The 26,999-nt window shown below is 37.1% G+C and overlaps 1 protein-coding gene across 3 annotated transcripts; it reads left to right on the top strand.

Annotated features, from left to right (window-relative positions):
• The first annotated feature begins 497 nt into the window (after positions 1–497).
• Positions 498–26,385, top strand: LOC121110206. 3 transcript variants are annotated; one of them, XR_006938761.1, is made up of 3 exons: positions 736–870; positions 16,706–16,891; positions 22,938–26,385. XR_006938761.1 is itself a non-coding variant. In XM_046939209.1 (2 exons), the coding sequence occupies exons 1-2, from the start codon at positions 498–500 to the stop codon at positions 16,879–16,881; spliced, it is 549 nt and encodes a 182-aa protein (XP_046795165.1). In that variant the 3' UTR covers positions 16,882–17,004. The 3 variants fall into 3 exon arrangements, 2 of the variants coding, with proteins under 2 accessions (XP_046795165.1, XP_046795166.1); XM_046939209.1 differs by lacking the exon at positions 22,938–26,385 and having other exon boundaries at positions 498–870; positions 16,706–17,004; XM_046939210.1 differs by lacking the exons at positions 16,706–16,891; positions 22,938–26,385 and adding an exon at positions 14,732–16,697 and having other exon boundaries at positions 498–870.
• The last annotated feature ends 614 nt before the right edge of the window (positions 26,386–26,999 follow it).

The raw sequence follows: 26,999 nt of genomic DNA, 5'->3' as shown, positions 1-26,999 counted from the left end.
GCTGGATGTGGCTCTGGGCAGCCTGGTCAAGTGGTTGGAGACCCTGCACACAGCAGGGGGGCTGAAACTAGATGATCATGATGATGATGGTCCTTTTCAACCCAGGCCATTCTATGATTCTACGGTACGACTCAGTCTTATTTGAGGCACAAAGTGAGGATTTTAATACAGACATTCATACTGAACCTAAGGTTACTTCATTTTTGTATAAACTCATGGCATTTTAGGCGTCGTTGGTAGCCACTTCTGCTCTCTGAGGGCCCCCTGCACAAACAAATTGTAAAACCGGGGCCCACGCTCTGTGTCAGGAGACTGCTACCAAGAGGGACTGGAAATAAACGAGTGGAGCCTATGGAAAAATTCCGAACTTGGCACAGGCCTCGGCCCGTGGCTCCCAGCCTCCCAACCCAGCAAAACAAGCCGCTGATAACAGCGAGGCGAAGCGGCGCAGCGCCTCTCCCAAGGTCAGCTATTTGAGGCACAACAAACAGGAAAACATGGTGGCGCTGCCCCGCCCCGGGAGCCCCGCGCCGTTGCCAGGGTTACGCCGCTGGGCGCCGCGTGCCCCGGCCGTTGGCCGGCGGAGGAGGGGGCGCGCGTGCGCCACCTGGCGGCGCCCCGAGACGGAGCCGCCATCTGCCGACCGACCCCAGCGGACTCCGGGCGCTCCGCGGCGGTGGCTGAAACCGCAGCGAAACCGCAGCGACGAGGGCAAACCTCCGTATTACGGGCAATGGAAGCGGTACGGGCTGCGGTTCGTCCCACACGAGGCCGGCCTGGGCCTCACTGCCTTCAAGGTCCCTTCCATCCTGCATCTCCACCGACCTTGTGTGGCTGCTGCCTGCTTTCCAACATGGAGGTTGTTGTTAGGTAAATTTCCACAAGCAAAGAAAATGGAAATTCTGCTGTCCAATTAGATAACTTATGGTGTGTCCTTTTTATCTGTGCTAAAAATCATGGGTTCATCACCTTCCTAGAGACCATACACAGCAAGCCTTACTCCCAAGCAGGGTACACTGAAGAGTCTTGTTAAAGCTGGCTGTGTGCCATGACTTGCATTGGCTTGCCTGGCCTGTGGCCTCACATCACCATGGCTTTCACATATCTCCAGTTATTTGTATATCTGACTGGGGAAGCTGCTCTGTGGTACTATTTGAATGCAAGCTTACACCCAAGCACGCGTAGTTCATTGTAGTAAGAACAATACTACATTACCAGGCAAACAGCGTGAGCAGAGTATTTAAATACATTCGTTTCAAAAAATATTGCTTTATCTTCTGAATAGATCATTTCAGAGAATAACAATAACAACCCATTAATTTTAGCATCAACACAGAAAGTATTTTAAAACCGCTATTTTTTTCTCCCAGGAAATAGGCTGCCTACCTCCTCTTTTAAAGGCTATTTTTATAGCTGTCGGTGGCCTGGATTCAGGATAGAGTTAATACTTCTTTCTCCATGACGCGTTAGAAAGAACATGCTGAAACTTTATGAACCCAGAAGCATATTCTCTATGATAAACAAAAACAAACTAAAAAAAAAAAATCTCTAAGGACTCCACAACTCATATGACTTTTACCATCTGGCACACAGCCCTGAAACATGGTTAATCTTTGCAAGTGGTATCTCATTTACAGACCCTAATACATAAAAACCCATATGCCAGCGACTCTTAGAGGGGACACTCCTTTAAGCTGCAGACATCACTTTACAGCTGCATGTGAGCTTTTACTGGGACAAAACTTTGTATAATATTTTAGATGGTAAAAAATCCATTAGCTACAAAACATAAGAGTATGGATGCTGTCAATGAGGAGACTTTTAGTGATGATACCTTTCTTTAAAAAGGTCACCAATCACACTCAACACAGAGAGCTGAGAGCTAAGCAAAGGCAAAACAGGAGGAGATTGGATGTTGAGTGCTTTAAAGATAAGTCCAGGGTTATCTCTGGAAAAATTAAAACAACTCGCATCAAAACATTTAGTGATACAAGATACCGAGGTTACATTTGATGAATACCAATCCTAATGACAAATATACTCCATGTAAATCTGAGCTCCATGACTTTTGGCAAGGATATTAGCAAGCAGCTCAGAAGTCCTGGTGCAAATTACCAACATGCCCATAAACTTCTACAGGCACAAATCCTCCTGTTGAACTACTTCCCAAGCCTCCCATCAACAAATATATAAAGTTGTATAGACCGTTTCTTCAAAGGTCTCTGTCATAGGCCACACCTGGACTACACATAATGAAGAGACTAAAGCCCCAAGAGAGCTCTGAGCATGAAGCAGCATGTTTCTATCTCTGTGCTAGCATTGACAAGGACACTGAAAAGCAGAATGCCCTCAAATAGGCTGATTACCGTGAACAAGGGCCGTCTGCAAGAATTACTAGATTTTGGTGCCATAAGGCATAATCAGTTCTACCACCATAAGTCATACAAATGTGGTAATGGATCCAGCTCATCTGCTCTCTAGACTCAGTATCTTTTTATCTGCTAAAATGAGGTTCATGAGGATAAGGGATAACTGCATCTTCTCCAGTCTTCATTTTTTTTCTTTCTCTGAGGAGCAGACACAATTTCTCATCCAAACTAGGGAATCAGAAGAGCTGTAGATGAATAAACATAGAATATTTCATAGTTAATTCTATGCGTAGTGTCAAGACTTTGCCCAAATGCTGAGGTCAGAAGCAACTCTTTCTGATAGTGTTAAGAAGGAACATCATTCTGCTGTGTCTAGCTTCTCCTTGACAGAGGTAGTTCAGCAGGAGGGCTTTTATGCAAGGAATCACCCTAATGCGCATACACAGACAGAGGGTTATGGATGCTAAAGAGCATGTTTTCGGATGGAAAAATTAATCCAGCCTGGAAAAATGGTGTTTCTTCTCCATTCACGTATCCACTTAGAATTTGCAATTAATTGTACCTTACAGGAGGATAAAATAGTGATTTTGCGTAAGTACACAAGGAAAACCTCCAAACTTTAAGCAACGTGAGAAGCAGATTCAAAAACACATATTCCAAAATGTTAGTGAATATGCAATAGGCATTAACATTTTAACGTGACAGGAAATTGAAGGAAGATCTTAAAACTGATATGAAGAGATGAGTGGGCCAAAGAAGGTGGGAGGAAGTCTGAGTGAAAAGAGCAGGACCCTGCACTGCAGGCAGTGAAATGTGTTAAGGCACAGGAAGGGATAAATCTGCCAAAGACAAGAACAAGGAAACTGTCTTTGCAGCAGAGTTTTGAATGGATCTCATTCCATTTGTTGAGCTTAGAGGGGAAAATAACAACTAGCTTTGAGATGTACCAGGTATCTCACAAGGCAGAAAGAAACAGACGCTGAGAAGCAAAAGTTTACCAGATTTAGGCACAGCTCTGCCGCACAGCTCTAGAGATGCTTGAGTGATATTACACACTTGTGTGACATTAAAGATAATTATGTTGTTTGTTGTCTGGGAAAAAAAAAACATTCTGGATAAGAATGAAGAATTATGTCTGAGCCTGAATATGAGAAGTTTTTGAGGGGTTTTGTTGTGAGGGAAGAGAGATCATCTCTTTGTGTTCAGTAAGTCTCAACAGTAATGTCTACTGATGATATAGTGTGCAGCACCACAGTAAGATGGGAAAAAATAGGAAAGATAGGAGAGGAAGTAAGAGGTAAATATGGCTCTGGGCCGTATGTTCAACAGATGTAAATTCAAAATATTCTATATATTCTCTGACATAAAACACTGTTAGGCAAGAACAGTAAATAAAAGACCAAGTCGGGACATAGTCAGCCAGACTGACTATTTGTATTGTAATCTTCAGCAAAGTGTCTTGCTGAAAGTTCAGCTTAGTGATGAATTTAATCTCATGCATGGTCCAGGGTTCATCCCATTTCTGATTCTTCTTTTCTATTACCACATTGAATAAATTTCAGGTTAACTCTAGGAAAACAAAATTAAATATATATATATATATATATATAGCAGTTCTCAGCAACTGTTTGCTGACCTATCTCTCTGGCTACATGTCAGTAGAGCTCATACAAGGGAAGGGCAGGAATGGGCATGGGAAGGGGAGGAAAGGCAGGACTGCTCTTTTCCAGGACAGAAGTTTTAGATCGGTTTAAGACAGTTGTGAAGCAGCAGGACTGGAGTCAAAGCTGGAGTGAAATTTAGGTGCTCCACGTGATATTTAGGAGGAGCCTTCAGGTCATCTAAGCACTGAGTATCTCTCCACAATTCAGTAGGTTTACAATGAAGGAAAAATAACTTTCTACATAGCAGAGCAATGATAAAAAGTCTTTCAGAAATGATATTTTCGTGGGAAAATAAAACTTTCCTCTTTGTTTTTAATACATCCCATAGAAACACGTACATACTTTAATTACATAGTTCAGATTGTTGGCTATTCAGTGTCTGTAGCAAATCTTCACTTTTCCTGAATTTCTCTGTTCACATTGATAATATCATTTCACAAAAAACTGAACAGATTAGTTTGCATTCTGTTTTTTCAAAGCATCACACAAAATCCATCCTGTTTTTGTATTTTGTGTGTTCTCATTTTCTTTTCTGTTTCATTGTTGGTTTTTTTTCCCCCATAAATGACTTTGAGCTTCTGTCTAGAACAGTGATCGTGCAAAAAATGATATTTATGTAGCATCTGAAAGCTTGGCAGGATATTGTTGCAAAAATCCCACAGACACTCCATTAGCTTGCTAAAAGGAAAGGGACAGAAAAAGAAAGAAAGAAAAAGCAAGAAAGCTCCAATACATGTTTTCTCTGCATATTTGGCAATTGAAATGTAATAGCATTCATGTTTGGTGATTTTCAAAACTACAGGCTTGAGATTATAGAACTAGACTTTTAGAACATTGGTTATTTTACTAAGAAGGGCTTGTGTGCTCATCTGATAAGATAGGGTGAATAATTTGTGATTTCTCATGCTTGCTCAACTAACTGAATCAGCTCATAGTTTAAGCATCTAATGATGATATTTGTGCAAGTTATTTGTGACCCTTAAGTGCATTTAAAAGTGTGTTGAATACATTCCCATTGTGGAAAATTTAGAAGGACACCATTATCAATTTCAGATAAATCTCCGGCACAAGAAAGAACAGACTTGTTTGTCATTGTGAATTAAATGTTTATGTCCAGCAGAGTGGCTGATGAGTTTATTTTAGTTCAGATCCATAAATGCCACAGAGAAAAAGGGCTGTCCATTTAAAGCTATTTTATCAGCTTTGATTTGCTCTATAATCTTTTTTCTTTCCTTTTCCTTTAATTTGTTGCTACATTTTTTTTTAATAATTGAGATCTGAAGTATGTTGTCCATAGTTTGAATTTTGTATCAGCATACCCTTTATTGTATCAATGTTGTACCTTGTTTATACATATACATATGTTTTATCAACATATGAGCCTTTCAAGAGAAACACTACATCATAAAAAAAGGCTATCTAAAGAAACAGGAAATCAAATGGAAAAAAATATTGAGAAAAGCCAAGGACCTCTACTGTAGTGATTGCCTTTAAAATTGTGCAACTGACCCATTCTTAATGAAACAATATGCTGAACAGGTCTTTCTAATGATACAAGTCTCATTACATGCATACATCAAACATTTTTAAAAAGATGTTCAGAAATAAAATGAACAGAGTATGTAGCTCTGAAATGTTGCAGTTATAAAGAAAGAGACAATAAAGTAGAGGTGCCGAAAGAATTCAAACAGATCAAACTGTAAAGGACAAGAACTAAAAGACAAGATGATACTCATCGTGAGCTGAGACAGCATAGCTGCAGGTTTGCCTTTGCTATTGTAACTGTGAGTTTGGTGTTACAGAAGAGATTGTTACAGATCAGTTCATACCTTCTGTCCTGTTCAGTCAGAGGTTAGCATCCTTCAGAACATCTTGTATCTCATTTCCAGAGGCCCATATTAATCCTTAAAGTCCTCCTATTCAGGAAAGTTAAATTCAAGCATGTTTTTAATGACTTCTATTAATCAAAGCCTAGAAGATGGACGTTGTGGACTCAGCGGTGTTTATGACATTAGAAAAACTATTCAATTTGATTCCTTCCTTTTTAATAATGGACATTCTTATTCAGCATTTTTACAATCCTACAAATTGTGAAGATTTGTTACTGAAAATATAATGATAGTCCTTCTGAAAGCTATGAGAAGGGAAGCAATCCAGCAGTATACTCACTGAAGCTGTGTTGATTCTGCTGTGACATTCTTGAAAGATAATGAGACATGATTACCTACCTATTTTTTAGTGACATTCCTTATTAATGAGGCTGAAAGATTTTTTTCTGCTATACAGCTTCTTATGCATAGTTACACAAAACCAGCAGCTAAAGAAGACTTGTATTTTTCAAAGGATGTTGTTATTTCCATGTATTATTTGAACCATGCTTTGTAGTCTTCGTAAACTAGCATGATCTTCTGTCTGTTGAGAGCAGCTTAATTACTTAGAAATTATGATACATGATAGGGTACAGGACATCTATCTTATGTTATGAGTGCTGTTTAAGATGCTTCTATATTGCTTTGGCAGAATAAAAATTAATCTAAATATAAAGTATTGTGACTGGGACTCTGAAATTCTGATCACTGTATCGATCCTTTAAAATTTAAAGTAAATCAAATCCCTTCAACAATAAATAAGGGATATACTTCTCATTTTGGGGACATTCTCATCTATTAAACTTTGTAAAAATCAACAAATTATAATACCCTGACCTCAGTATCTGTTGTTAAATTTGCTTTTCTACTTACTGAAATGTGAGGAGTATTCCTAGAGGCCTACACTTTATGGAGTTGATGTGCCAAAAGATCACTGGCCACACTGTCATCTTCATAATAGCTTTGTTTGCCAGTTAGTTGTTTCTGAGTGCATTTGTTCAAAAGGATTTTGAAGCTGCTGATGTGTTGTATTTAGTTCTTTTGAAATGCTGAAAACAGTGTCTTATTATGTTTAGCTTTTAGCTTACCTTTGTTGTCAGTTCTCATTGTTTAATATACCCGTGCTTTTTTAAGGTGGAAAGCAGAAAAATCTTCTCCTTTCAAGTTACCTCAAGATCATCCTTCAGTCACCTGTTATTATATTGAGTATTTAAAGGCTTTTTCAGTGAAATTAAAAGGGTGATAAAAATTGCTGCTGTGAAGTTAAAGTACTCAGATGAAACTTAAAGGGCTCTGGGCTTTGTTAAGGATTCCCTGCCTGGCCTTTGGCAGGACTATCTTCATGCACCCAAGCTTACCCACTGTAAAATAGAGAAAGTAGCTCCTATCAGCTTCTGGGATCTTAAGCAATGAGAATCAAGAGATCTTACTAATTATACAGTAAAGATCATAATTTCCTAACACATTTAACAGATCCATGATTTTAACACTAAGAGTAACCCCAATGAGACTACTCTGTATGTCCTTCCTGGAAAGGCATTAGGACTATTAACAAAGTATGCAGACTATTCTGGCATTTTTGTGATTAGGACATAAATACATTACATTATTTGCTCTCATTTTTAAGGAACTCTTAGAGCCAACTCCTGGCTCAGCCAGCCTGTTAATGACAAAGAATAAAAACAAAACTATTTCCTTTGTACTGTGACATTCTAAGTCCAGGCTGAAGGTTAGATCTGGCATACCTTTTTATGACACTGAGAGTGTTTATCTCTAAATATCAGGTGTACTTTTCTTCAGCTGTCAGTCAGACTCAATTCTGTAGTTAAAGGATTTAGTAGTTTGTGTCTGTTAAAAAGAGTTTGGAAGGGATATTGCTGTCATTGGCTGAGTTTTGCATTTTAGCTGTATCACTATTTAAAACCTCTGTATTTTCCATGTCATCTGAATTCTCGAGTGTCATCTTTCGGAAGAGTGGACAACAACCTCCATCATAAGCATACAGAGTAGGCCCTAAATTCCCAGTACCCTTTACATATATTTTATATACTTGTTTAATATTTACTGAAATGCATATAAAAGAATAATATCTGCATGTTGCATCAGTGAAAAATTCACTGTTAGATCATTGCAAAAATGAAAGAATGACAGAATACTACCTGCATGTTAACACCAGCAGTAAAATCTAGAATAGATCTAAATGAAATATTCCCAGATCTAAAATTGTTAAATAAAGAACAATTTATGCTCTTCGGTGTTTTTCATGTTAAAGTATAACTTCTGAAAGAGAACAAATAAATTTAAGCTACTTTAAATTGCACATAAAACAAATTCTGAATTACAGACACCTTTTCAGAGAGACTTTTAACAGTAATTTCTATTCGTAGCAGCAGAAGGAACTCTGAGTACCACTGTGACTCGTGATATCCGATGCCTAATTTGGGCTTTTTTTCTTTTCTTTTCTTTTCTTTTCTTTTCTTTTCTTTTCTTTTCTTTTCTTTTCTTTTCTTTTCTTTTCTTTTCTTTTCTTTTCTTTTCTTTTCTTTTCTTTTCTTTTCTTTCTTTCCTTTCCTTTCCTTTCCTTTCCTTTCCTTTCCTTTCCTTTCCTTTCCTTTCCTTTCCTTTCCTTTCCTTTCCTTTCCTTTCCTTTCCTTTCCTTTCCTTTCCTTTCCTTTCCTTTCCTTTCCTTTCCTTTCCTTTCCTTTTCTTTTCTTTTCGGAGTGCAGTGTTGTTTTTGTTGTTATTACTTTTCTTTCTGGGGGGAATTGGGGAAGTTGGTGGTGTATCAGAGTAAGTATATGCCTCATCTGTGGTATAATTACTTTAGAGAAGAGTCTGAAGTAAAAATAGTATCTTCATTATTTTTTTTTTTAATTAAGATTAATTAACTCTATCCACTGATTTGAAAGTGTGAATTTCTGCTCAGAAAATTTTCCCTGACTGCATTTCTATCATGTTAAAATAAGACCTGATCCTTCTCCTACCCATACTGGTTGCAAATAAGTGTAGCTTATCCTGATAAAATACACGTGTTTCTCATTGTTTGTACGTATGTATAATATATATGTTTCCAAGCAATGAATACACTCAAAAGATTTCTTCAACTCTCTGTAATGTGTTATATTGTTTGTAGAGGGATACTTCTTAGGCTTTCAATATTTAAGGCAGTAACTGTATCTGTCAGTGTCAAATATGAAGTGAACTATGAACACTAGTTATGAATATAACCTTCCCGCTGGGCAGTCATTAAAAAGTTGTTCTGTCTGATTCCTGCCTAAATATCTAGGTTAGATTATTAATAAAAATTCTGTGAACTTTAGCTGAAACAAAAATAACAGAACTATTTTAGGTTTGTTACAGTCTCTTCTGTATCCAGTTGACCTTGTCCCAATTTTAGCTTTGTTTCCTTTTTTCTCTGTGGCTTCTGGGAACCTGCTTTGAAAATAAAATCTACTCAGAGGGTCAAATCCTGAATTTCTTACTCTGACAGTACTTCTATTCAGCTTCATCTGGCAAAGACATGAAAACGATTGCCTTTGCACTCTTTTTTCTTTCTTTTTTTTTTTTCTTCTTCTGAATTAGAGCTAAAGTTCAATTGCTAGGGTAAGGATAACCTGTAATAGGTTAGGATATATGGAATACGTTCAATTTGTGCCAATCAAAATCAGATTTTTACCAGGAATACAGTTAAAGAAACATATGGTACAATCCTCAGAGTCTGTAAAATAAGATAAAATAAAATAATGGAATAGCTGAATAGCTCCCAGGACCCAGTCATCCAGCTTCAGGTCTATTACATTTTTCATAATGAACACTTGTACTAAATTAGTGGCTCTCTGGATCAGATGGGAGGGCAGACAGAAACTCTAGCCAAAATTGTATGTCTTATTTCTAATGCAACAATACACACCCAGTCCATGTTATCTCAATACACTTCACCATAATCTATCGAGTAAAACAGTGACCATCCTTTCCAGTCACCCTGGAGGGGTAATTCGGCCATCTGCCACTGTTGTTTAAAATTCTCTTTACTACCAATTCAAGAATACAGTGTGTTAATAGGAAATAAAATTCGTGCATTCAACATTATGAATTTGGATTTTTTAAAAGATGCGAGTAAATAAAGAAGAACTTTTCTTGAAAATCTAATATTAACTACAGCAATATCTTTCTAATTCAGACCACATGCTAAGGACTAGACTATGCCTTTGAAATGCAAGTACAGAGCATTTTTTTTCTAGTTTTCATCCTGAGATGGGAGGAGGAGAAAGCAGGCAGCACAGGCTGCTACCTTCCTCCACAGACTAAGGATGACCATGTGGGGCTATAAAGTAAGAGTTCCAAAGGTACCTGATTCCGCTTTGTCCCTCCTTGTCCCACAGCAGCAGCACATAGTGCCTGGGTTACCTACCTCGTAATACTGAGAAAATCATGTTTTCCTTTCTTTTTCCACATTTTTTTGCTCTTCCTAAGTTTCTTCATTAGTTAAAAAAGATTTTTATCCTGATTTTTTTTTTTTGTAAAATGCTTTGAAATAATTGATAAGAATGCTTCATTGTTTATCTTCATTTTCAACTGAAAATACAGAAAGTGATCAGGATCACTGGCAATTGTAACAGCAGATTTGCTTTTAAATAGCAGTGCCTGGCAATCTGTTCAATGATTATCCAGTATTTACCAGCAAAGTTGAAACTGTCAGTCCCTGTTTCTCATTTATGTTAAAAATCCATATTCTACTCTGGTAAACTGGAAGAATCTCAAACTTCAGTGGCCTCTTAAATCAGAGTCTGGCTAGGGAAATTATGTACATGTATTGTGAAATACTGCATTTGTAGCCTTCATCACACTGATCATTTTATATGCAGTTGAGAGACTGATAACTGATAATTTTCCCTTAAAACTGTTCTGATCACATAAATGATCACAATAGTCAGGCACAAACATCCATATGTGGAGGCCTATGCCCTGGTAAGTGTTGAAATTCTCCATTAATACAATTAGTTCCTAGTTTCTCACAGCCTGACCAAGTAGTATCCAATGAAGCACTCTGCAATGGAGTGTCATAAGTAGACAGACTGTGTGCAAATTTGCTGTCCATTCTCTGCCCACTTTTAAATCATTGTCATGTTATGGTACAAAAAGCAATGCAGTGGGTTGTATAAAGCATAAACCCATATTCTGCAAACCCTTTATTTCATGTTGTCTTCAACAGGAACACAGGGAGGTACAAGTTTGGCATTCTGCTTACTTTATCTGTAGTAGACAGTGCTTAATTGTAACAGAAGTAGCCACATCATAAAGAAAAGAAAGATCTGTGGGCTAGTCTATCCTGCTCACGTACTCTGAGGAAGGAAGTACATACTGTTTGTTTATTCTAGTATTATAACTGATGATACCCTATGAGAATATCAACAAACAAGTGATCGGATGTTGTTCCTACTGAAGAAAGTCTTAGTACTGTCATGAGAAGAGCAGGTGCTAAGAACTAGTGAAACAGGTGCTATAAAATATGCAGCCAAGTCTGAAGAGACTTTTGGTTACCACCTACATGACAGAGCATGCTGTATTGATTACAAAGTGTATGCACATTCATATTGTGGAAACAACGTACAACAAATAGTTTTGAGAGGATAGTCCATAGCAGGACAGATACATGGTCTCAAAAATGTGGGAGTAATTTCATTAAATGATACACTACAAGATGAACAACAGCAATATTCAACATACAACATTACACATGTGATGTTTTGTATAAAATGTTTGCAACAAAAATGCTATTTTTTTTTTTTTGAAAAACTCTCTCCTTGAACAACCAACAGAATAAAGGTAAGTTCTTCCTAATAGCATCATGAGTTCTAACACGATTTATTGAACAGAAACTTATGTATCTAACAATATGTCAGTCACAGATAAACTATGTTCTATTAACTGATATAGTAGATCATAAACCAGATACATTTTATTTCAAATCAATATGCCTTTAGAAGAATTATGAAGTAGCAAAATGATAAAATGGCACAATTAAAATATCATTGATTTGACCTACTTGAACTATGCACTATATGCACTACAGCAGTTTTGTTCAACAGTACACAACGGTTCCTGTCGATGTAAAGATTTTGCAGATCCTGTTTTGGTAGAAGTAAAGAGAAGTAAAAGAGAACATTTCTTTCTTTCTGGCTCTTGTACCAGAAAGATGGACTACATCACCCATCTCACACCCTGAAAGGCAGAGAGAGGACTAACTATGCCATGAATTAAATGCCACACAGATTAGCCTAACAAAGGTTATTGCACTTACAATAAGTTATTGCAAACTTGTTGCACTCACAAAATTAATGCCAGCCACTTGAAAGTCTCAGTCATAAAGTACAAATGAGAAGTTTTGAGACTTTTATCAGAAGGCCTTCAAAAAAACTCTATTGACAATGAGCAAATGATAGTCATAAATATAAACCATTTGGGCAGTTCTTCCTAGATGTTCCTGAGATCAGTGCATCCACGTGTCTTATTTCAGGACTGCTTTCAGTCTTTCTGAATATTCTTGATCTGGATGACAGAGCTTTACAGAAAAAATATTGATTCTTGAGAAGGAATGATGAACAACAGTTGCACTGATATTTCTTCCTCTTGGATATGTTATTTTCATTTCTTTTAAATTTAAGTTAAAATATAAAATCTTCTCGGAATAGAGGATAAGTTTAGTTTCATCTCAAGACAAAACTAAAGGCAACTGTATTAGAGAGAAATAGAAAATGTTAACTTTGAATACTACTAAGAGCTCCTAAAATGTATTAATTTCTATATTATTTACTGTGATTCATTGTGGGTATATGTATAAGTGTGGAGATTGTTACATCTGTGAAGTACATTATAATCTCTTCTAAATTATAAAATATTAATGCAATTAATTTAAAAACAAGCAAAGAAACAACAACAACATGAGCCAACAACTGTTAGGATCAAATTCCTCCAAGAATAACTTAAGGAAAGTCAGTTCTAATGATCGGTTTAGCTTTGGCCCAATGCTCTTACTGTTACTTCTGCTACAACCTTTTCAAGAATGCAGATTTGGAGGATGGAAGGAATAAAAAAAAAAGGGGGGGGGGGGGGGGGGGGGTGGGAATGAGCACAGTCTGATGCTGTGAATTCTTCTTTTCCATCCTCTGACTCATGTAAGGACGTTTCCCTTGTTATTTGGAGTGCATTCCCCAGGAATGAAATAAGATCTTTCCCTATTTCATTTACCAAAGGACAGAGGGAAGAACCAAGGCAGAATATGTTCTCCTTCTGCTTTGGCTTACAAAGCAAATCTTAATTCTTGCAAGTCACATACTCCCAAAGGCATTTAGCAGTACCATAAATATTTTAAATACTTCCTCTACGCTGGGAAGCTCAAGGAGGCATTGGGTCTCATTGGAATGAGATGCCTCTCTCATCCCCTGGGAAGTCAAGAGGTTATGTAATACATAGCTATGTTTAAGGGGATAACCAAGATTTCTCTGTTGCTTATTAAAACTCAGATTACTTCTCGCTCCTTTTAAATCTACATTTGTAGTTTCTTATTAACTGTTCCCTTAGCATAATATCAAAGTCTGATGATACAAAGTCCAGTGTGTGCATTTGTTTACTTGTAGTCCAGTTTGCTCAGGAATGCGTCTTGGAAGTATAATATTTGTAAGCTTTTTGTCACCTATTTGCCAGCCCCTAGTAAAACTGTTGGCTGTTTTTACTCAAATTCTCTTTGTACTCATTTTCTAAAAATTTCATGAACAGAAGTAACCAGGGAGAGGAGAGGGATGCACTCATTCCTCTCATGACAGGAAAGACTTTCAGAGAAACCACATGGAAATTCATCCTCAGATATAAATTATAGAAAACTAGGCCTCATTAATTCCACTGCTCATGGAACTACTTGTTTTGGGTAATATATCTGCACTGGAAATTTAGATGGTAATAGTGTCTTTGCTAATTCATAGAGCATTAACTCTTCTGTATATGTAAATATATATATATATATATATATTCTGTATAATTCTACTATATGTAAACAGAAAGACAAATCAATTGCCTGATCCAGCCATCACGAACATCAAAGGAATCTTTCCACTTACTTGAGTGGGAGTTAGACTATGTCCTTGAACAGTTTTACCCATCGTAAACTTTTATAATAGCAATATTAAAATATAATTTACTCTATAAAACACCAAAAAAAACAGTAACAAAAGAAACATTTGAATCCAGTTTTAAATGCCATGGTAGATTTCAGTTATGCAAACAGCAGCATAGAAAGAAAATATAAATTCATATTCATAAAAGCATAAATGAGTGTACCATAAGTGCAAGTAATGTTCACTTCCTTCGCTGCTCCTACAACTTTATTATATTTTGGAAATGAAACTTTCCATTATGCTAGTTCGTTTTCAGTCACACTCTGCTTACAGAGGTGGTTTTCACTGACGTACAAGATGGCCAAAGTTATTCTGTTGGATGGAAAATTAATGTATATGAGGTATGGAATTCCATGACTCCTTTTTTTAAAACATCTATATAAATTAGCATGAATATTTTCAGAAGACTTGGCTTTCATAAAATCATGCAAGTCCTACAGTGGCTTCGGTAAATGTCTCCATAGAGGAAATATTTCATATCCTCCAGTAGCCTGCTATTCCACCCATGAGAGCATTCATATGCTTTTGAAACCTATGTTACAGCTCTGCTAAGAAACCATTAACTGTCCAGATTAGGCTTCTACAGGAAAATCCTGCACGAGGAAATGGAAATTCCATGATATGCTCCTAAAAGAGTTTCCACCGTATTGTTCTTTCAGGGAGAAAAGAAAGTCTGTATTCCAGCAGAATGAGCAGTGGTTACAGCCCAAGTGGCTCTCATAAGTTTAATTGGGATCTACAACCAAGCACACTCAATGTCAGTGTCTTCAGACTGCAGTTTGGGTCCTCATCTCCCAAAGAACTGTACTGTCAAGAACTGCCTCACTAATTGCCACTGTAACAGAAGGAAAGAAGGTTAAATGTGGCCACGCAAAGTTAATGTCAGTAAAGACACTGCTTGTAGACCTGAGTGCCTGGTTTTACTTCTCTTTATGGCAAATCCTCAGTGTCCAAAAATAGGAGGAACATTCCTGAAAAAGAAACGCTGTTTCCATCTATAGAATTCATCTTCGGGTTATGTTTTTTTGCTACTGGAAACTGTTTGGCCTGCTTAAGCCTACATTAAGCTGCTGATCACTGTATCAATATGTATGTGTGCTGACCAAATACTTTTTGAAAGGAAAAAAGAAAGAGGCTTAAAAATAAGTTACACATATAGGAACAGTTTCCAGTCCAGGAATGTGCCCGGACTGGATCCTAAATGAATAGCAGGCCAAGTGTACAAATTAGTCTTTCTCTCCCATATTCCTGCTTTTGCCTTCATGAAAAGCAAGCAAAGAAAGCATTTGTATGAGCCAGACAGTAGCATGCTCCATCACGCCCCATGAACTGGATAACTGTGGGCACTGGTAGCACACTAGTAAGACGTGATGGAGCACAAGTGACTGGGAAGACTAGATCTTTCAAATCAACAAAAGCTTTTAGGAGTTTTCTGAAAATATCTTAAGCGCATATATGCACGCAAAAATCTGAACTGTGCCTTGTTCAAGTCACGCAGTAAGTAGGTTCTTCAACAGGATTACGGCTTTTGACACAGAACATAAACACCTTCATTAACCAGGGCACGCTGGAAATTTTTATATAACATTTCACTGCTGGAATACAGTTTTCAGGCCCTATGGAATGGATTGGTGATTCAATTGTCCGTGATAGAACCGCAGTCTATGAATTGTCAGAGAAGACAGAAGTCTTAAGATCCAAATCTGTTTCCATTAATGACAACATGAATTTTTGTGTTAACATAAATGGGAGAAAGAGCAACATATACAGTTAGTAAAATGGTGACATGCCAGTAAAAAAAGCAGACCAAAAAGCAGAGCACAAGGGACATTTGCAATTCCATTTCTTCTGTGAAGATGGATCCCTGATATTTGATCCATTGTTTCTCAAAGCTAGAGATCCTACTGCCAATTTTAACAAAACGTGTAGTCTGTTCTAGTCCAATTAATTACGTATTAGTACTTATGTTTCCTATAACTAAAATCCTGTAAACTTTCAGGTATGGACTGATACTGTTTCCAACTCAGGTAATATATTAATTTTTGGCATGCATTATACTGAAGCTAGTAAATTAACTCTCTGATTCTTACCTGATTTTTCTCTTATAAAAGGCAACTAGTTGCATGAAGTATTTTTAGATGATGATTTCTCCAGTAAGGTATGTCTTTGAAATCATTCCAGATTCATAACATACAACTTCATTATCCTTAAAATTAAACATTAAAATATTTTCCATACACTGCTCTAGGTTATGGCAGTAATCATATGTGGAAGAGGGACTGAAAATATATTCATCCTTGAGCTTGTATTTCTTAAAATGAAATGAAATGTTACGTCTAAAAATATTATTATTGAGACGATCTCAGTTTACTAAATGACATTTAAAAAAGATATGAAAAATAGATTTTTTATTTAAAATACAGTATTTGAAGTATCCGTTCTAAGAGAATGATATCAACTGATTGCCAATTTTGCTTGAGAATCATTTAGTTGGGAGGAAAAGAATTCAGGGTGGGGTAGCTTGAAGAGTTATGGAAGAATTATTTAATTTAAAATATTTATAAGAAGATTTCTATTTTAATTATCTGATCTGCTGTTAATTTTGACCAAAAAAATATATATTTTTTTCTTAGAGGATCACCATGTCTTACAAACACTAAAAAGAACAGCATGCCACTCAGTGCCTGGGAAACAGGCAGTTGCATTACAGTTACAGTTATCCAAAATGTGTCAGAAAAAGAGAAGTTCTCTGCAGAGGAAACCTGGCGTGCTGCAAGAGAAGAAAATAGAGAAGCTGGATCATCTTTAACAACAAAATAGTAAGAAATCAGTCTGGTATTTGCTAACCACAACTGTGAGTAACCAGTAACAAATATAACTACAGGGTACATATCTGAGTGATTATCAGAATGCCAACTTTCTGAGGAAGGCAGGAATTGCTTCGGAGCGTTAAAAAATCCCAGTTTCTGCTGGCTCTCAGAAATACCTGAAAGTACTTTAATGAAAGAGACTTTGCTTGAATTGCTGGACTTTACTGCTTGTAGATATTCCCTTATTACTCTTAAATTTTGTTAAAAAGTTTTGTTTAGTATATGTCATTCAGAATGTATTTAGACATCCTATGACAGTTTTATTGCAAAGAAATTTGAAATTGTTTCCTTCTCTACCTGTGAAGGAGGAAAAAAAACAAAAAAGTCAATAGCTGTTTGGGAGGATGTCACTGAAAACATATACTTGAGAAAAACAAAGATAGCAATTTGGTTTGAATTTGCCAAGTAATTTTAGCAGAAATGCTCTTAAAATATATTAAAAAAAAAAAAAGCATATATGTATTTAAAAATATATATATATTAAAAAATTATATATATATATATAATGAATTGTTTCAACATATCAATATTTGTGTACATGACTGTATGGGAACTGTTGAGTCATGGCCTGAACCACTGATTGAGCACCTAGGGAAAGGACCAGAGCAGCCCTGGGAGCACAGGTGAAGGCAATTCAGATGTATGACCAGAAGGGCCGGAGCCTGGCTGCACCTCTCTTAGACCTCATTTAAGGACTGACTGCCCCTGGGGAAGGATCTCTAGTTGGAGATCCCTCCCTTTGGAGTTTTCTGTCTGAGTCTAGATCTTCAGAGATGGGTGTGCACTTTTCTTTTGTACCACTATTCCATTTGTGTTAGTCCTTTTGCTACTACACTCATGTATTTCCCTTCGACTGTATTGACCTTTCTGATTTTAACAGTGACATAAAAGTCAAAGAAAGGCTCTGTAGTTAGGCCATTTAGATTAGAAATTCGAGGCTCATGTTGCACTCCACCTTCTTGAGAAGTTTTGAACTGGTATTACTGAAGAGTTGCACTAGCCCCTCACAATTCCTTAATGTAATACAGATAGGGTTTCTCAATGTCTTTCACTGAGAGTGACTTATTTAGACAAGGAGAGGTAGGGAGAGAATGCAGCAATTGATAGCTGGCAAAGGTATGGAACACCTGGACTCAAACTCCATGGTCTAATACAAAATAGAATGTCAACAAGTTGAACATAAGCCAGCAGTGTGCCTGGGCAGCCCAAAGGCCAACTGCCCCCTGGGGTGCACCAGACCTGGCATTGCCACCGGGTGAGGAAAGCAGTTGTCTCGCTCTGCTCTGCATTGTGCAGCCTCACCTCAAGAACTGTGTGTGGTTTTAGATGCCACGATGTAAAGACATAAAACTATTAGAGAGCATCCAAAGAAAGAGCTACGAAGATGGTGAAGGGTCTGTTGGGCAAGGTGTGTGAGGAGCAGCTGAGGGCCCTGGGTTTCTTCAGCCCAGAGCACAGGAGCTGAGGCGAGGCCTCATGGTGGCTGCAGCTCCTCACAGGGAGCAGAGGGGCAGCGCTGAGCTCTGCTCTGTGACAGCGGCAGGGCCCGAGGGAACGGCATGGTGCTGTGTCAGGGGAGGAGCAGCTGGAGGTTAGGGACAGGGGCTGTACCAGAGGGCGGTGGGCATGGAACGGCCTGCCCAGGGCAGTGGGCGCAGCCCCGAGCTGCCAGTGTTCAGGAATCTCATGGGTCCTTTCCAACTCAGGATATTGTATGTTTTTATGATTCCAAACCTCCATTTCCCTGACTTTTATCAGTGTGTGTGTGTGTGTGTGTGTGTGTGTGTGTGTGTGAAAACTGAAAGGAAATAGCAAACTTAAAGTCAATACTTCCAAGAAAATCCAGGTTTGGAGGTCAAAAATAAGATTTCCCTATGCTAGAAGAAGTGGGTTCCATTTAATTTTCTAGGTTTAATCTTGATGATAAAAATATCCTAATAGTATTAGTGCCTGTTATTTTTTTTTCTTTTTTCTTTTCTGCAACTGAGTAACAACAACAAAAAGTGAAAATAAAACTCAATCTTTGTTTCAAACCAAGGTTCCTTGTATAGTGTAACAGAAATAATTGTCACCATTCAAAGAAAATCTCATTCAGATGTTGCTGAATAATTCATGGTCTGTTTTCTGACTGAACTTCATAGCAGTTATTGGAATGTAACTCATCTGACTGTTAGGAATTCATGTGACCATTTAATGCACATTTAGATACATGTAGAGATGTTCAGCTTTCTCATCTGCATATCTGGGGCAGTGAAAATTGTCTCAGTACCCTTTAGATTTCCAGTTGGCATTTGCTGATGTAGGTTAATGGTCACTGAGGCACAATATTATCATTGCTACCATACCTCCCATATCTTAGAAGAATGTTTCTGTTGCGTTTGCTGCTGTTTGCTGTTGTATAAAAGGGAAAGACTTAAACTAAAAAATAGCATTTGTTGAGCACAAATGTTTTCATTTCCAAGAATCCGAGTGATTTAATTATATAATCAATTATAAAATGTGCTTCATACTACAAGCAACATTCAGACAAATTATTTTAATTAATACTAAACTTTAAAAAATGTCATAAAATGCCTATTTTTCCCAGACAGAACATGCTATCTGTCACTGATATTATATGGGTATTCATGTTAAAGGACGATTTGGTCTATTCAGCAACCACTTTAATCAACAGGCAAAATTAATTCTCCTTTTTGTTTGCTATGTATTTGGTGTCAGAGAATGCTGTACACCAGCATTTTCAGCCTATGTTCTGAGCTAGGGTGCTTTCTTCCTTTGTTACTATGCACGTCTTTTGAGTATTACCTCCATTTTTCTACTGAAGTGACACTTATTTTTATGAAAGCACAGTCAGATCCTTGCAGTTCGCAAAGAGTGCGTTTAGTCTGAACTAAGTTTCTGTGTCTGAATGGAAAGTAGAGAATCAAAGGAGTTCACTTAAATACTTTTTCTTTGCATTCTGAAACTAACAAAACTTGTGTTCTGCCAAAACTGGTAAAGGAAATTTAATTTCCAAGATATGAAGTTGTGGAAGAAACTCTATTGCCCTAGAGAATGAATCCTGGGGCAGTCAGATCTGGTGTGGTAATGCACAAAGCCAGTGCTTCAGATAATTCTCCTAATCTTTGGAGGAAGTTATGTTTAACAGCAAAGTTAACTCAAGCAAGAAGTGAGCTCTCTTAAATATCCAAACTACAGAAATATCTTGCAGGGCTTTTTTTTTTCCCCTTAGGTTCAATATAAATTCAATTTCATAGGACTATGTGAGCAGAGATAGCTACAGATCTGCAAAACCTGTAGAAATTGTGTGCTTTTAAACTTGCCTAACTTGCTTATTCACAAACCCCATTATAACTGTCCACCTTAAAAAAAAAGGGGGGGGGGGGGAGGAAGTAGAGTGCAATTCTAGTCAAGATTGAAGAAGGTTGAGGAGGCTGCATGGGGAATATTGATGTGGGTGATAAGTATCTTCAGGCTGCAAAGGCAGTTTACAAATAGTTACCCTAAAAGTCCAAGTTTGCACAGCTTTAGACAGCACACTTCCCCAAGTCTTAGAGATATTTTGTCTGTAATTAGTAGGGTTTCCTTTAGACCACAGGCGAGTTCCAGCTAATTAAAAAACTATTTGTAAAAGTTTCTCCAAAAGATAGCCATTGAGATGGACAGTTGAGACTAGGAAGAAATGGCACCTAAAGGTATGAAGATGCTGCCCAAATGATACAAAATCAGCAGGCACTAACTTCCCTATTACGTCTTGCTTATGTGATGTAATGACGAACAGCCCTTCACTTGCCTCCTGCTGCCACTCTCCTTCATATTCACTTAAATATAGCATCGGCTCTAATTGTATTTAAAGCAGTGTAAAACCTAATGTGTGGTTGTGACAGAAAATAGCTGTTTCCTGAAATTCAGCGTTTGTTAGTTGCCCATAGAAATTATCTCCCTTGTCTTATTTTTAGCTCATGGTTATTTTTACTTTTATTTGCTGAATTTGATACTAGATATCAGCCTTTGATCTTTGTGATAATTTAACAGTATTGTGGTGACTGTAGTGCCTGAAGGAAGACCTATAAATAGATGTAAACTTAGAAACAGTGGTTTGACTAACACTGGCCACTTCATTTGTTGTTCTAACAAAATTAACAAAGAGAAAGGAAGACTTTTATGCACAGTATAGCTGTGGAAGAAGCAGGAAAACGTACCTAAATGGAGTCTTAGGACTGCCAGAGAATCTTGTTCCCTCCCAGCATTATATTGAGTTTCAGGTTTCCTTTAGGTTTCATCCAGCAGTAAAGGTCATCAATAACCTGTTCCACCTGACAGAAATTGCCACTGCACTGTCAAACCTGAGTTCTGATCTGAGTCATCTGAAATACATGCCACAACAAGCGATGGCAGTCATCTGCACTGTCCCCAGATTGTCAACAAAGCTCATTTTATGGCCCTCTTGCACCTTTGTATTGACTGAAATGAGACAAAGCTCTGAACTATAAAACATAGATGAGGAAAATGTTTCAGAAAACAGGCACAAATAAAATAGTATTTTGGAATGACTGGGAAGTTTTGGAGAAAACAGGGCATCTGATTGCTCTGATATGAACTCCAAATAATAATTTCAGACAGTATGATAGCAATATAATCAAATATTTCCATATCAGAAATGAAGTGCTTTGCATCAAGATCCCACGTTTTGAAAAATCAGCACCGGATGCTGTGAATGGTAAAACTTCTCTGTGAGCTTAAATACAAAGCCAAAGAATCAGAAATCAAATTGACACAGTACCTGAATGGACATTTCTCCAGCAGAAGGATTCAATAGAGACACATTTTAACATTTAAATGAATATAATTTATAGGACAACTGTCAGGTTTAGCCTTCTGCATATTTAATGATAGTTATAAGGATAGAATTGATAGATTGGATTAATGTACAACAACCCTCCCCCACCTCCCCCAAATTACTTTTCAGTTCATTAAAATTACCATAAACTTAGATACAAATGCGAGACAACAGGACATTTTGTTTCCCCTTCTGTAATCCAGTCGACCTAAAGTTTCTTAATGCATGGCAAGAAAAGTCATTGAATTAATTTTACTATGTATTTATTTAGGACCGACTTGCCATACACTGCATATACATGCAACAGAGGATAATCCAGCTATCTAATCAAGTCAGACAACAAACGAAAACAAAAATGAAACAATAGGCCCATGGTCATGCAATAAAGTAACAGCTCTGACCAGAGCTCTGCTCTTTCCACCAATGAGACTCAGTAGATCAGGTGGACAGCCAGCCAGCCACATCTGTGGCATAGCAAGGGAAAGAAGGATCCTGCAGTCTCTTCAGCCCCATGCAAAGTCAAAAAGAATTCTGAGCAACAAGTATCTCTTAATAACAACAATTTCAGGATCAATTGCTTTTAGTACAGGAAATGTTATTAGTATCTAAAGCTTAATCTGCATCTAAGAATTGCAGATATCCTGGTAATCTAAATGATGTCTCTTCTTAGGTAAACAGTTTTGTGTCCTATTCATTCTACAAATGTTATCAATAGTGTCATGTCTACAGTCTGGTTGAATTAGTAATAAGTATAAAAATTGAGATCAATTAGATGTACAATGAAGGTGTACAATGCCTCTGAGCAAGACAAATGTGGATTTTTCTATTAAAAATATGTTCATTACAAATCCATAGTTAAACCAAGACCCTTTTTTGTTGCACTTAAGGTTTAAATCTCACTTATTAAAAATGGCGTTGAAGTAGCAAAAAGACAAAGTGTGGAGTATAAACTGTCTACATGAATTATTCATGGCAATGTGGAAAAATTAATTGATACAGAAGGAGCACTAAATGTCCAAGGAGTATTCCTTTTGATAATTTTCACTTTTTTTTTTTTTTGCCTACTTTGTAAAAAGAGGGAAAAAATAAATAAATTACTTTGAATTCTCTCCTGCAGTAACACATTTTCTCTTTGTTGTATATTTCTCTACTCAGCCAGAGATCTCTACTGAACCCAGAGATATCAGTGACAAATCTGCCCTGGCTTATCCATTAATACAAAGAAAAGCAAAACAAAACAAGAAGACTTTCCTAATACCCTAGAAACTTGAAGGCATTATTTCCTACAGTAAGAGGAAAAATACCAGCTTTCACTACTTCTAGCTGCTATCTAAAATTCCCAGGTACCTCATTTCCTTTTATGACAAAACCAAAACCTCCAATAAAGAAGAGCTGCTGAAAACTCTCTCTTGCTGATTAGGTAGAATTAGGAAAGGACTAATGATATATTTGCTAATGATAACTATTAACAACTCACTAGAGAATTTTCTATCAAATCAAAGAGTTTCATAACTCTTCTGCAAAGAGCAAAACATTACAGCAACCATTTTTGTCACATGCCTGTGTGTAGTGGGGATTTAAGTTAATATCAGAAAGACAAGTGATTAAGCACTGCTGCAGATCTTGAGATCATTGCTCAGTCCAAATGCTAAGAACATACATTAAGGCTGATCACCCTTGAGCCAGGGTTACCCATCACTGTCAAACCATAGAGCCATCAGATAAACTTTTCATTTACATGTCACTCATTTTCCTTCCCACTGAGCTCTATGTCTGTGCATCGGCCACTGCCTTCATCTCATAGAAATTCCAGTTTGTGGTAGCTCTTGCCCAGAGGTGCTGGCTTTTCTGCAGAAGCTATAACGATTCAGGCTGCCAGCTCTGTAGGTCACTGGCCATAATGACAGTTGCAACAGTTTCAGCTAAAACAGAAAATCTCTGCAGAACTAAGGGGAAAATGTCTTTGCCAGTGTATGGAAGGCAGATGTGTTGGTCAGTTGACACAGTACATTAGAAGCATACCTGACTACTACCAAAGTTACCTAAATGGAAGCTAAATAAGTGGAAGCTTAAAGGTGGGGTTTCTATTTCTTTTCAATTTCTGTGGTCAACGAAAGTATAAATGTTATGAAGTACCACAGTTCTTTATTATAGAAGCATGGATTCTATTAATAGCACTGCTGATAGGATGAAAGTAAAAAGGGAATTAACATACCTTTATTTTTCTTAAATTCTTAATTCTATCTCTTTAGATTTTCCAGATGAGGTATTTCCTGATTCAAAAATAACTGAGTAAACATGGCTTTGACTATGGAGGCCTTCCTTTCTCACAACAAATTGAAATTATCATGAATATTATTGAAAATTTTTTAACAACCAACTGGACTTGAAATACTGTGTCACTGTCATTTTTTTTTAGCTTCAGTTGCAGAACTGAAAATGCATCCTGTTATTTTAAAAATAAAAACAACACAAACATTTAATTGTCTCAGAATCAGTGTATTGAGAATGAAGACAAAGAAATTCAAGAAATAAACTTGTTAATTTTTTATATTTATTCTGACTGGTTTTCTACAAAACACCATATTAATTTTAAAACTGATATGATTACAATTTTATGACTTCAGCTTAATCAAAGAACATGCTTTATTGTATAAAAGAAAAAGAAAATGCTCTAAATTAAGAGACAGGAAAACATTAATAACATATTTCACTGGCAGCTTGATCTACTGAAGCCTATATTGGATGACTAAAGAAAGGAAAGTGGCTTAAGGTGCTTTTGTTCTTGCTTGATGCAGGATATAAAAACTTATTCAGAAGGTGTAGGAAGGACTTGACTTTGGTTACATCTCGCCCTTAGTAGTTTTCAGTCTCTTTCAAGTCTGTCAGAGGGACTGTGAATCACTGTCCTCTTCCTGCTCACCTGCTCATTTTCTTCAGACAATGTTTGCTAGGAAATATTAAAGACAACAGTAGTTTTACTAAAACATACTACATGTAGGAATAGGAGGACAACATGACTGGAGCAGCAGTCTAATCTCAATCTCATCAAGAGATCTAGCTGAATGCATGGAAAAGCATTTATAAGACTCAAGTCAGGATGATGACAGTGCTGCACTTTCCCATTATAGGTTCTAGCTGAGATAGACTGTGAAAAGGCTGTACATGGTCTGTATCATCTTCCCATGAGTTATCTGATTGCTGTTTGCAAATCTAGCAATAAAAAATTGCCTCTAGAGCCAGATTAACTGGCTAATGAAAAATAACTTTTTACTGCTAGTCTGCATTGCTGCAAAGTGGTAACCAGACAAAGTACAGCAGTGACTCTTTCTCTTTATAAGAAAGAATTTCTCCTTACTAAAACTCAAAAAGGTTTACTGCCATAAATCAACAAGGAGCCCAATAGCAGTGTTTTTGGTAGTAATCAAAGATTGGCTTGTGAGAGTTGATAAGCACTTTTATACTAAGAGTGAAGGACTGGGAGAACAATACTGATAAAGTCATGTGTTTTATTGCTAGGAAGTGAAAAGGCTTAAAATGTCTAGGAAACTGCTAGTATCTTGAAGGTTCCTACCAATGGTAGGAGGCTATTCCGCATACCTACATCTTTCTCCCCAGTTCCTCTCTACTGAGCCATACTAATCAAAGCAGCTTCCTTCCCGCCTTTCTTACTGCTGAGGCTTCTCTGCTGTTCAGGCCTTGCTTCTTTGTACCACTATTTTCCTGTCGTTATATGAAATACTAAGTTTGTTAAGCAGAAATGTATTGAGAGGCAGGAGATGCTGTGTTCTCTTCCTAGGTGTACTGCTACCTTTTTCAAACACGAGTCATCTTACCTTCCTGCTTCTTTACATAACCCCACCTGCTCCCTGAAATTATCATTCCAAATTCATACTTTAAAAGATAAATGCTGATCAAAACACTGGACTTAAACCAACATCCATTTGCTTATTTTAGTCAAGTCAGAACAGGAAATCTACTGAATAGGTCTTCTTGCATCCTGAAAGAAAAGGCATGTGATCTTGCAAGATGTTGAACGTCTTCTGGTATAGGCAGAGTTGTTAACAACATGTTAACATTTGTTGAAGCCTACATGAACTCCAAACTGGCAAAGTCTCTCTGTCTAGTTAGCAATTTAGAAGACAAACGACCATATTTCTAATAATTTGAAGAAAAATGTCAGATGCTATTGAATAGTTCTTTCAATATACTGAAATCAGCTATGGAAGACCAACTATTATCACAGCACAGACAGGGAAATTGTAACGGAAAAGAAGCAGTGAAGGAATAGGGCTTAGTTAGTCCTGAAAAAGAATATCTGTAATCTATTTTTGCCCAATGAAGTTTTAAAAATTAACACATTGAAACAACAAGTATAAATGCTGATTTGTACTGATCTTTTTCTGTAAACATACTGCAGTAGCTTTAGACATATGGGCTTTGCAAATGGTATCCAAGCTGTGTGTAGTTCTAACCAAAAGCTGAACAGTTAGACTCATTATTTTCTATCCATGAAGAGAAATTAAGAAGCTCATACAATTTATAGAAATGCTGTTTCACATTGGGAAAAACTCTCTGCTTTATTCTCAAAAGCAACGTTAGTTTACAAGGATGGACGAACCACCCGAATCTGATTTCCTCTACATACTTGGTATATATCAGAAACCAAACTTCTAAATTTGATATACATGAAATTGTAATATCCAGAAGAGCATTTGACTTTGTCCTAAACATTTTTGCTAAGCCACATCATCAGAAGAAACTGAGAAGGTGATTAGAGACATGAATGGAAGCAAATCAGTAGAGATTGGTTGTTTTATGGCCAGTTATATTTATCAGCATTAAAATCTAGAAAGTGTTAGAAAAAACACTGGAAATATGCTATGATTTCTTGGAATGAAAGGTCTATCCAGCTTTAATAAAGACATCAAAAATAGTCGTGATCTGCTACTTGCTTAAGGGCCAGGTTGAGATCGTCTTACCCTGGCTTCCATGAGTTCAGACAGTCAGAACACAGCCAGAATATGAAACACTGCCCAGAAATTTATAGCAAATACTGTCAGGAAACTCACGGAGCTTTATATAGCCCCCTTGCCATGCAGTGCCTCCCAATTAACAGCTGATACCTTGTCTGGGTTATGGATTAACCATATTGCAAGAGCAGAGACATCTGTAAGGGGCACAACCATCAGGTCAGGCTAGCTCAGGCATCTCCAC

The sequence above is a fragment of the Gallus gallus genome, chromosome 3, assembly GCF_016699485.2.
Source record: "Gallus gallus isolate bGalGal1 chromosome 3, bGalGal1.mat.broiler.GRCg7b, whole genome shotgun sequence".
Lineage (NCBI taxonomy): Eukaryota > Metazoa > Chordata > Aves > Galliformes > Phasianidae > Gallus > Gallus gallus.
The sequence above is the reverse complement of the archived record's forward strand: the minus strand, read 5'-3'. Positions and strand labels throughout refer to the sequence as shown.